Source organism: Miniopterus schreibersii (genome assembly GCF_964146895.1).
Source record: "Miniopterus schreibersii genome assembly, chromosome: 1".
NCBI lineage: Eukaryota > Metazoa > Chordata > Mammalia > Chiroptera > Miniopteridae > Miniopterus > Miniopterus schreibersii.
The window spans coordinates 151,581,171-151,593,740 of record NC_138101.1 but is presented as its reverse complement, the minus strand read 5'-3'; the positions used below and the strand labels follow the sequence as shown (position 1 = coordinate 151,593,740).

At 40.9% G+C, this 12,570-nt stretch overlaps 1 protein-coding gene across 1 annotated transcript in view; it reads left to right on the top strand.

Annotated features, from left to right (window-relative positions):
* The window catches only part of MYO5C (myosin VC), an 82,904-nt gene extending 70,996 nt beyond the window's left edge, over window positions 1–11,908 (top strand). The window contains exons 36-41 of the mRNA XM_081140080.1: window positions 1,804–1,893; window positions 4,176–4,326; window positions 4,970–5,252; window positions 8,325–8,499; window positions 9,000–9,080; window positions 10,488–11,908. Coding sequence (XP_080996206.1) covers window positions 1,804–1,893; window positions 4,176–4,326; window positions 4,970–5,252; window positions 8,325–8,499; window positions 9,000–9,080; window positions 10,488–10,640 — 933 coding nt within the window. The 3' untranslated portion in view covers window positions 10,641–11,908. The remainder of the gene's footprint in view (window positions 1–1,803; window positions 1,894–4,175; window positions 4,327–4,969; window positions 5,253–8,324; window positions 8,500–8,999; window positions 9,081–10,487) is intronic.
* The last annotated feature ends 662 nt before the right edge of the window (window positions 11,909–12,570 follow it).

The window sequence follows — 12,570 nt, the reverse complement described above, 5'->3', positions numbered from 1 at the left end:
CAGTTTGAGTCCCAATCAGTGAAAGAAGCCAAGTTGTTAGTAAAAGACAAGTTAGGTCAAGGATCCCCAAGGGTGGAGATCTGCCATAGACCTCGAAGCCTTACCTGTGAGACTACAACCTGGTAGCCACCCGCACCCCCACTACTTCTGTCCCCTCAGGGTGTCCTGGCTGTGAGGAGTACGTGTCTATTGATGTAAGAAGTGTGGATGGTGAGGAATGGGAAGGCCTGAAAAATCACTCATCTGTGGCTCTCCCATCTAAAACCACATATGCACTCCTAGTCCCCTCAGCAGCAAAGACGAGCTCCGTGTCAGTGAGGAAGCAGTAAAATGTGGATCCGATATTTTCATTCTCTTTCCATAGGACAAGCAATGTTTGATGTTGGGATATATGTGAATTTTTAGTTCTGAAAGGTCCTGTCTCACTTTTAGCAAAATATATGTCCTAGTAGAGTCATGAGTAATTAAATCCTATTTTATATACCTAGGAAAAGAGAATAGAAGCAGTGAGTGCATGAGAGGTTAGAGTCGTTCTCCCCTCCCCTCCCTAAAATTTTGTACCAAGAATTCGTTAGGAGTTAAGAGTAGAAAATTGGCATTTGTTTGGTCCTGGGTCCTTTATTGTCTTTGTCTTAGCAGTAGCCACCAGGGTGTTCTAGGAACACTCCCACAAATTGATATTTTCCCTGCCCATATTTCCATAAATTGGGTTTTCTTAGGACACACTTGCATTGTGTCCCAGGATACAGGCACATAGTATTTGCCCCATCTTGCTGCACTGGAATGTTTAAATATTTAGAAACCAAAAGATGCATGACACAAGGAGTCTAAATACTTTCTCATCAGCATCTTTCCTCTCAGCTTCCCCAGCAGCCCCTGTCCTCTGCCTTTGTTGGTGCCCAGGACCTGCCCCTTCCTCCCCAGTGCACCGCACATTAAAGCAACCCTCACTTGGCCCCACACCCGTAGCCTCGGCGCCTTTTCCTCTCCCCCCACCCCCACTGACTGCCAAAAGCACTTAAACTAGTGCTCTCCACCAGTTCTCTTTTTCACCCCTTGCAATCCGCCTTCTACCCCTATCACTCCACAAAAAGATCACCAGCGATTCCTCTTGCTAAATCCAGTGGTATCGCCCTAATTTTTATTCTCCTCGAAAGGACTCAAGCAGTAGCACCATCTCTTTGAAACCCTTGTGCCTCATCTTTCAAGTCCCAGGACTTTTCCAGTGTTCCTTTCGCCTCTCTGATCACCACACCTTTGCCTCCTCTGCTTGTTCCTCTTCATCCTGCCCTTCACTGGGGGTGTTCTCCCCAACAGTCCTGGACCCTGAGCTCTTGTCTGTCCAACCCTTTCAAGAAGGACCATCCTCCCTCTTCTCTCAGGAGCTTCTCTCAGCTGCCCTGGTTTCCCATCGTCTCTCCATTCTCTGAGAGACGATGGAGGCATCTCATGTGGGCACTCGGCCACCTAATTACTGTGTCCTATATATGTGTCCATTCTCCCCGCTGAGTGTGAACTTTGGAGGGCAAGGACCGAGGCTGACAATTCTCTGGCATTCCTGCCGTGCCTGCTTTAAGCTTCATACCCAGTGCCATGACCTTACAGAAAGACTGCAAACCGTAACCTGCTAAATACATAGAAGGGCCTATGTTATAGTACAAATTCAACAAAGGCTTTAGTGAATGAAAGAATTCATTTTGGGCAAAAGACACTAACTAAGCAAACAGTAAGATAAGTCTTGGCTCAGAGGCGCCAGTAATCACCAAGTCCACCTTTGTCTTTTTTTGTTTGTTTGCTTTTAAGGACCATTTAGAAGACTTTGAGATGCTGTCCTTCTGGCTTTCCAACACTTGTCATTTCCTCAACTGCCTGAAGCAGTACAGTGGAGAAGAGGTAGGGATGCTTGCCTGCTGTGCTCTGCACCGACTGCTGGCCTAGCACCGCCTCACGAGCCAGCGCTCACTGTGGGGTTAGGAACTGGGACACCCAACTCCAGGAACAGCCTCTGCAGCCACTGGCTTTCCGGCCTCCTCCTCACCCAGGAGGCCGACCTCATCTCACCAGAAGTCACAAGCAGAAGACTTCTGGAAAGTGGCTTAGACATTAGTCATGGTACTAAGCCTCAGTTTCCTTGAGTTTGAAATCAATGGGGTAGATTAGATGACTTTTAAGTTTCTTTCTGGTTGTGAAATTCTGAATTTTTTCGTATTATGACTCTAAAATACAACCCTTAGTTCAACATGCCTGTTTCTTCAGAGCTGTTCTCTCTGTAAGATTCTGGTCGTTCATCCATAGTCTGTAAACCCTTTGCCATTTTGACTTTGCTTCTGAGGGCTGACATCATAAAGGAGTTTTCCACCTTCCTCACAGAGCAAAATTTCATTGGCCGAATAATAACAAAATGGCTTTTGGGGCTTTCACTGCTCTCCAAAATAATTGCCCCATTTTGTAAAATGTCCCACCAGTGGTGTATGGAGTATCCAGTGTCTCATACCTTCACCAACACTTGGTATTGACATACATTATTTACCGATTTCATGGGCATAAATTAACGCCTTATTGACTTAAATTGAAATTATTTGATCACAAGTGAGATCAAGCATCATTTCATTTGCTTATGGGTCATTTGGGTTTCCATTTATATTGCCTACTTACATCCATTCCTTTCTTTTCCATAGGGGTGATTTTTTCTTCTTATTTATGGAGATCTTTATATATTATGGGTAGATTGTGTCATGTCTTCTAATTTTCTTTATGGAGTCCTTTGCCATACACAATTTTTGAATTTTTATGTACTTAAATCTATTCTATCCTTTTATGTTATATGTGTTAAGAAAGTCTTCCCTACTCTCAGATCTTGAAGATATCTTCTTACTTTCTTCTAAACTCTTATAATTCAAATTTAGAGTTTACAATTATGCTTTTACCTATCCAGAATTGGTGTGGTTAACTATTCTACATCAATTTGCGAGGTAATGATCTCATATCTTCTTCCACATGGATAGCCAATTGTCCCAGTGAAGAGAAAATAAAAAAAAAAAGTATTCCTACTGGATCTATAAAACAAAGGAGAAATAAGTAAAGAAGATCCGAGCTCTGACTAAAAGGAATACCAACATGGGGAGGGGGCACAGACCGTCCACTTAAGAAAAAGTGGCACCTGTAAGACACTAATGGAAGAGGGTATTATATTAACAACAGAATTTACTTTTTGATTCTATATTTGCCCCCTTCAACCATGTGTACAATGCTCTTTCCCCAGCCTGTCTTTTCATTTGCTATATTTTTATTTCTAAAGTTTTAATGGTTCTTTTTCACCTCTGCCTTTTATCATGATGTCCAATTCTTGTCTTAATGTTTTCTTTTCCTTCTATCTCTTTGAACATGTTAAACATATTGTATTAGTCTGCTTGGACTGCTATATACAAAATACCATAGACTGGGTGACTTCAGCAACAGAAACTCATTTTCTCTCAGTTCTGGAGACTTGAAGTCCAGACCAAGATGCCAGCAAGGTTGGTTTCTGGTGAGACCTCTCTTCCTGGCTTGCAGACGGCCACCTTCTTGCTATGTCCTCACATGGCCCTTCCTCTATACATGAGGGCGGAAAGAGATTGAGCTCTTTAGTGTCTCTTATTATAAGGACACTAATCCTGACAGATGAGGGCCTACCTTATTTGACCTTAATTACTTTCTTAGAGGCCCCATCTCTAAATATAACCACACTGGAGGTAAGGGCTTCAACATATGAATTGGGGATCAGTGGGAGACATGAACAGTCAGTCCATAACACACATTTTATAATATTTCAGATTAGTCTATAATCTGTAATTATAAAGTTATTAATCTCATTTATCTATTGACCTCTTATAGCAGTTTGTTTCCTTGGGTGCTTTGCAGTTTTTTCTATGAGCTTCCATGGGAGTGGGTTTCTACTGTGGTTTACAGTTCTGGGGGCACATATTTATATGAGGAGTAGGCAGTACAGTGACCTTTAGTTAGTTATAGAACATAAGTGCTACCGAACATCAAGAACGTGTTTGATACAAATCAGACATTGAGTTTTAAGGCATGGGATTTTAGTAGAAGCTGATTATATCATTTGTAGAGAAGGTATTTTCATTTTCTTCATGTCTATATTATTTTAATATTTATATGCCCAAAATTACTTTCAGGAATTCATGAAGCATAATAGTCCACACCAGAATAAGAACTGCTTGAACAATTTTGACCTGTCAGAATACAGACAGATTCTTAGTGATGTGGCCATACGAATATATCATCAGTTCATTATTATAATGGAAAAAAACATTCAACCAATAATAGGTAAGAAAAGACTTGATAACCAAAAATATTTATAGTAGCATTGAAACCTTAAAAAATAAATCAGGTGTATGGAATGCGTGGTTACAAAGAATATAATTTTAAAACCAAGAATATTGAGTTGTGTGTATGTCTACTTTTTAATTCTTTGACTGCTTGAAACAATTACATATATAAAAGTACATGGTTCATAGTTTTCTTTCTGTAAGGGTGATTGACCCTGAAGGGAAAACCTTGGGAAATTGCTGCTACTCATGTGGCTAATCATGGGTCCTAGTCAAGTATTTTTGAAATCCAAAAGTACCTCTCAAATTCTTATATACTTCCTTCAATTTTCTGAAATGTAAACACTTTAGGCTTTAAATGGCTCCAGACCATGAGTTATTATGCTAATCTACTGTCATTTGGGTGATTTTGAAAGAAGAGGCGCTCCAAGCCCAGACATGGGCTGCTGTCTGTCCCCATCCACCCCGTACAGCCTGGTGCTCCCCAGTCCTTGATTCTCTTACTTTCTTTGTCACAACTACACCCACTGCTAACTGTTGTAGAAAATGCCACACCCCCTGAAGCACAGATACGGGCAGTGAGAAATGCCCTCTGGTTGCCCCACTGTGTGTGCGAGAGGAGCTCCTGTTTCCCTCTGCAGTGCCGGGCATGCTGGAGTATGAGAGTCTGCAGGGCATCTCCGGCCTGAAGCCCACGGGCTTCCGCAAGCGGTCGTCCAGCATCGATGACACGGACGCCTACACGATGACCTCGGTCCTGCAGCAGCTGAGCTACTTCTACAGCACCATGTGCCAGAACGGCCTGGACCCTGAGCTGGTGCGGCAGGCTGTGAAGCAGCTGTTCTTCCTGATCGGGGCCGTCACGCTCAACAGCCTCCTCCTGCGCAAGGACATGTGCTCCTGCCGGAAAGGGATGCAGATCAGGTAAAACCATAACCACTGCCGCCTCCAGAAGCTGCCGGAGACCATGCTCATGAAGCCTGAGGCCACGCACTCCCGCCCTCCTTCCACAGGAGCTGCAGTGCCGGGCGGGGGACGCAGGATGTCCAAGATGACTCTTAGACCCTGGCGTGCCTGCCACCTGATGCGCAGCCCCTCCTCCCGTCACTCCACCCCATAGAACTGTTCATATTTCCCTATTATTCTTTTAATTTCTGCAGAATTTGTAGTGATATCCCCTCTTCTGTTCCCATATGGATAATCTGTGTCCTTTTTTTTGCTTAGTCAGTCTTGCTAAAGTTTAATCAAATTTACTGATATTTTCAAAGAACCAGTTTTTTGTTTCATTGATTTATTTTATATTTAATTGATTTCTGTTATTGTCTTTATTATTTCATTCCTCCTGCTTACTCTGGATTTATTTTGCTCTTTTTTCCTAGTTCCTTAAGGTAGAAGCTTTGATTATCGACTTTGAGACCTTTCTTTTCTAACACAAGCACTTAATACTATAAATTTCTAAGCATTACTTTAATTATATCCCTCAAATTTTGTTATGTTGTATTTCCATTTTTATTCAGTTCAAAGCCTTTTCTAATTTCCCCTGAGTTTTACTCTTTGACCCACAGATTATTTAGAAGTATACTGTTTAATATCCAAGGGTTTATGGACTTTCTTGTTACCTTTCTTTTATTGATTTTTAGTTTAGTTCCATTGTGGTAAAAGAACATAGTTTGTCAGCTAACTCTTAGAAACAGAAGGTAGGATGATGTTGCCTTGGGGCTGAGGAGAGGGGAAGGGGAGTTGTTATATCATGCATATGGAGTTTCAGTTTTGCAAGATGAAAATGTTCTAGAGATCTGTTGCACAATCATTTTGATTAGTGTTTTCATGTTATATTTTTCATCCTTTTACTTTTAATCTACCTATATCATATTTGAAGTAAGTTTCCTGGAGGCAGCATATATTCGGATCTTTCTTAAAATCTAGCCTGACAATCTATGCTTCTTAATTGGGGTGTTTAGACCATTTTACTTTAATATAATTATTGATATATTTATATTTAAGTCTATCATTTTATTGTTTTCTATTTCTTCCTTTTTGGTTTTTATTTCTCTGATATCTTTTTTTTTTTTTTTTTGACATTTTTTGGCTACCCTTTTAAATTTACCTATTGCATTTCTACTGTATCTTTTTGTCTTTTTTAATGGTTGCTCTAGGAATTGTAGTATACATACATAACTTTTTCAGGCTATTTAGAATCCACATCTTACCATGTCAAGTAGAATGTAGAAACTTACCGTCACATAGGTCCCTTTATCTTCTCCATTTTATGTTGTTGTTGTCTTGTGTATTATACCTACATACATCAAAAACTACCAAACAATGTTGTAACTTTTGTTTTAAACCATCCAACACATTCTAAAGAACTCAATAGGAGAAGAATAGTCTATTATATTTACCCAGTTATCTCCCATTTCTGTTATTCCTTCCTCATTCCCGAGTTCCAAGTCTCATTTTCCCCCCAAGTCTTATTTTTATATCATTTCCCTTCTGCTTGAGGAAATTCATTTAGTAGACCTTTTAGAGCAAGTCCACTGACAATTAATTCTCTTAGTTTTCTTTCATCTGAAAATGTCTTCATTTCACCTCCATTCCTGATATATATTTTTGCAGGCTATAGCATTCTGGGTTGACAGTCCTTTTTTTCCATCACTTTAAAAATGTTTTACTTTTTTCTGGCTTTCATGGTTCCTGATGAGACATGCACAATCATTTGAATGATCATTTCCATACAAGTAATGCATAGTTTTTCTCTGATTGCTTTCAATGTTTTTTTTCTTTGTCTTTAATTTTCTGCAGTTTGATTATGATGTGTCTGAGTGTGGGTTTCTTTGGGTTTAACCTCCTTGGAATTCTCTGAGCTTCTTGGATCTGTAGGTTTGTGCATTTCACCAAATTTGGGACATTTCCAGTTTCTTCGGATATTATGTCTGCATCATACTTTCTCTTTTCCTTCTGGAACTTTGATGACACAAATGTTAGACCTTTCATTATTGTCCCATGGGTCCCTAAAGTTCAGTCCATTTTTTCAGGTTTTTTTTCTTTCTCTGTGCTCTTCAGATTGGATAATCTTTATTGATCCCTTCAAATTCACTGACTCTTTCCTCTGCCGTCTCTATTCTGCTATTGATCCTATTCAGTGAATTCTTTTATTTCTGTTACTGTATTTTTCATGTCTAAATTTCCATTTTTTCATATCTTCTATTTCTTTTTCTAAGACTTTCTACCCTTTCATTTATTTCAAGATAGTTTGTCTTTACTTTTCGGAGTATTTTTATTATGGCTTCTTTAAAGTCTTTGTCAGGTAATTCCAACATCTGTGTTATCTCAGAGTTGGACATCTGTTATTTAAATATGAGTTGAGATTTTCTTGGTTCTTTGTATGCCAAGAACAGATGTTCCTCAATTTACGATGGGGTTACATCCTGATAAACCCATTATAAATGGGAAATGCATTTAATACACTTAACCTACCAAATATCATAGCTTACCCTAGCTTACCTTAAGTGTGCTCAGAACACTTACATTAGCCTACAGTTTGGCAAAATCATCTAACACAAAGCCTATTTTATACTGGCTTGACTATCTCATATACTGACTATCTCAAAAACGGAAAAGAAATCCGTTTTTATACCAATGTAAGTCTTTTCTTCAAATATCACTATTCCTTTCCTTTAATAGATTTTCAAGGCTATTATTGACTATTTTAATAGATTACTTGATTTTATGAATTATTGCAGTTGTTGTTCTTTGCTCAGATTTTCCCCAAAGTTTATAGCTCTTACAGCCCCTCACCCTAGACCTTTATGATCCTTTGAACAATGAATCATGGTCCTACCCCTCATGTTACAAATGAAGGAACTGCTGTCCCATGGTGCTGGTACCCTCAGTGAACTCTGGTACCCTCTCATGAAACACTAGGGAATCCAGCACCCTTCTCTAGCATGTCCTATATGGATGACCCACTGTTCTCTGCCCCTCTGGTTTTTACTCCAGGTGCAACATCAGCTACTTAGAAGAATGGCTTAAAGATAAGAATTTGCAGAACAGCTTGGCCAAGGAAACTTTGGAACCTCTGTCTCAGGCAGCCTGGTTGCTTCAGGTCAAGAAGACCACAGATAGCGATGCCAAGGAGATCTACGAACGCTGTACCTCACTGTCTGCTGTGCAGGTAACCAGGCTTGCTGAGTGTCTCCCTGATCTTCACCAACAGACCTTATCATCAGTGTCACCTTTTCTGGCCTAGCCAGCCATGAGGTGCACTTGAGTCTCTATGTGCTTTGGGGGAGCATAGCATCTCCCATAGCCCACCCTCTTATCTAATAAACAGTTATAAAATACTAACTCTAGGCCTTAAAAACACAAAAGTGCATATGACACATTCCCTGCTCACTAAACTTACAGATGTGCCTGGGGGCTGGGGGAAGGGGAGGCTGGAAGTGGAGAACTGTCTTACTGTCATTTAATTATGTGATCTGTCTTTGCTCCCTTCCATGTTCTTCTCACCTTGTTTTCTTTTCTTGGAAAGGAATAGCACATGTTCCTAGAGCCCAATTACAGTATAAAAGAGCTACCCATGGTTCCCAGCTGTCCCAAAGCTACCAGAACTGTTATTTCATGGGCAGAGCTGTCTTTTTCATGGTCTAACACCATCTTCTGAATGGTTTGCAGATCATAAAGATCCTGAATTCATACACGCCTATAGACGACTTCGAGAAAAGGGTGACTCCATCCTTTGTTCGCAAAGTACAGGTGAGATCCTTAAGAATGTGCCTTTTAATTTTTAGTATAAGAAAGTGATATTTAATAACATCACAGAAATCCAGGATTAAAGTACATTCACCAAATATGTACCCAGACATAGCAGCAGGACCTTTCTCTGTCAGGTTCCCTGGTTTTCAAAACCCATGTTGGCCCTGTGGGAAGGGAATGAAAACACCAGACATAACTCACATTCTTCGTTCCCTCAGCGGGTCTTGTTTCTGACCAGCCTTTGAGTGTTATGCAGCTGAGCAGAGGCTGAGTGGAAACAGGGACCTGTGTACCCGTCTTTCTTATTTTAATTTTGAAAGTTTCTTCCCCAGTGAACTAGGGCAGCAGTTCTCAGAGTTTGGTTCAAGGATCCCTGGGGGTCCTTGAGACCCTTTTGGGAGGTTTGCAAATTCTTCCTTTTTCCAATTACATGTTTTTATGAGGCCAACCTTTTTTTCTTATATTTCAACCAAAATAATGAATCGCAATGGGGTGAATGCAGGAGCAGATCTGAGATTCTACCTATCACATTAAGTCAGACATTTAAAAGATTTACAAAAATATAAGACAATGCCACTTCTCACTAATCTTTTTGTTTCCAAAATATATTTCTTTTCTTTTTTTTTTTTAAATATATATCTTTATTGATTTCAGAGAGAGGAAGGGAGAGGGAAAGATAGAAACATCAGTGATGAGAGAGTCACTGACCGGCCGCCCCCTGCATGCCCCCGACTGGGTATCGAGCCCGCAACCCGGGCATGTGCCCTGACCGGGAATTGAACCCCGATTGCCTGGATCTTAAGTCGATGCTCAAACACTGAGCCACTCCCGGCCGGGCTCAAAATATATTTTTTAAATAAAATTATATGAAAATGTGTTGGGTTTGTTCTTGTTATTTTAATGAATGAGCACATTTTAAGTTATTGCTGTAATTACTAATACAGTAAATATCAACCCATATGCACAAAGGCTCTTGGAGTCTTCAATCACTTTTAAGAGTATAAAAGGGGTCCTGAGACCAAAAACGTTTGCAAATCACTGAATAAAAAAAGATGAGTATGATAAATATTTAATACTTGAGATCCACTCACATTTGGGCTTAGAACTGTGCCACGAGAACAGATAAGAAGAGGAAATGGATCGATTTAGTCAGTCCGTCCTGTGGGAAGTTGACTTCTGGAGTGAGACAGAGCAAGGAACTTTTCATGAGAGGCGATCTGAAGTCCTGGCTGCACCATTCCACCTTAGAATTGTGCTAGTACAAAGCTCTTTTGTGTGTTACCTCACATGAGTTTGAAAGGAGGGTTTTGCTTGGGAGAGAGGTGTGTTTTCCTCACTCCTGACTTCCAGATGGCACTGAAGCAGGATGCACGCGTGTCCTGATTCGTCCCCTGGTTCTCATTTCAGGCTCTCCTTAGCAGCCGCGAGGACTCGGCACAGCTGATGTTGGATGCCAGCTATGTCTTCCAAGTCGTGTTTCCATTTACACCCTCCCCCCACGCTCTGGAAATGATGCAGATCCCCAGCAGTTTCAAGCTGGGCTTTCTCCGGAGACTATAGCAGGAAGAGGGAATAAATGCACTTCCCCTCAAAAGCTAAATGAAGGTCAAATATGAGGGATTTGGCTTCTTAATGGGAACTGGAAATGCTCTAGTGTGTGACTTAAGAAAGAAAATAAGAACTCTCCCAAATGGGCCACATCTCCTCTCACTTACAGTGATGGTGTTGCTACTGTCATTTTGCAAAAATTAACACACACCAGCTGTGGCCTTGTCTAGCTTTGGAATCTCAGCTGGCTTTTACTAGAATTCCTGGCAGCTCCTAGTTTCTTCCAGGTGTCTCTTCATCTTGATCTGTCTTGTGACAGGGCTCCACCCAGAGGAGCATAAGATCCAGGGACGCAGTATCTCCCCAATTTTCTAAAGATCATATGAAGCCTGAGTACATTTATGAAGCCACAGTGGGGTCCAGGGCTGAGTCTTCCAGAAAATAATAAATAATCCCATTTGGCCACAGAGGCCTGCCCTAAGTCCTCTCACCCCATGCCTGTTTGCCGGGGGGGGGGGGGCGACTGCAGATCCACTGACTCTTCTTACTAAAAATGCTCCTGCATAAAAAATATTTATTATTTTAGATCCCCTCTAATTTTTAAGAGAACATTCAATCTGAAATGAATCATGTGAAGTATTTTATGTATGTATCTATTTAAAACCAACATATTATTAAAGCTCAGTTGCCATACCATTCATCATCTTCTGTGTCAACCCAACATCTCTTTACATTTCATCTGCCAACATATTTAACATCATTTTTCATACAATAACTTTTTTAAACTAAGTTTAAAAAGACAACCTAAATGATTTTCTCTGTCTTATCAGCCATTCAAATATGTTTTAAAATTTTCTCATAAAAATAACTGAAGAATTATGCTAGTTTCCTCCTTTTGAGAAGTCTGTTTCCCAAGTTTTATGGAAACTGATTATTCTTTGTCCCCCTACCTCCTCACTCCTTACTCTCAGATCATAAAGTGTCATTTGATAAGCCCTCCTTGCCTTTGGCCTGTGGCCCCAATGCCCTTTGCAACATCCCAAGAATCCCAACCAGCCCTTCTGTTTCTAACAGAGTCACAGGCAATAGGAGTGATTCTGTCACATAGACATCTACCTTACAAGTAGAAATAATACATGATTATGAAGCAATGTCCTAATAATATGTAATAATGTCTTTTCATATTATGAGTAGTTTATTTAGACACATTGTATATGAAGAAATAAAAAGTAGAACTTTGTAATATTTTAATCAGTGAAATAAATTCCCATATGAATTGGATCAGGTTCTTTTAATTGCTAGGAGATTATATTTTTCTTAAGTACACAAGTTTTAATGCCTTTCTTTAAGGTCATACTTAAAGATGCTGGAATCATTGCAGAGACATAATATCTCATAAAATGTACATAAGAATTCTTAGAGAGGAAGCAAATATGCCCTCAGTCCTGGCATCTTCGTGGGCCTCCCAGACCATGCCAGAATGAGTTGGCCAGGTTTCTGATCCGTACCATGGCCTTCTCCGTGCCCCTTCCAGGCCTTCCCTATGCCACGAGGAGCCCATCTCGCTTCCTTTTCAGCTCCCATAACTCGGGTTTGTGCCTGTTCTACAGCACTGACCCTCGGCTGTAAGCCCATAATGTTGCCCATCTCCCCTGCCGGCCTGTGGGGTCCTGGAGAGCAGGCCCACACCCTCCTCAACTCTGCGTTCTTCTTGGTGCTGGCAAGGGGGAGGGCACTGCAGGAGCAGAGTACTACTGGAGGTGGCAGGATTTGGGGTGGGGTGGTGGTGGTCAGCCTTGGGAAGGAATGGGTCTTGTTTGGAGACAAGACGAGGGGACCTGCAGAGGCTGTGAAATGTATGCATGGGAAAGGGGGGAGGGGCTCTCACCCGACAGGCTTGATCAGTCCTTCAAGGCTGAAGGTGGGAGGAGTGGCCAAAAGT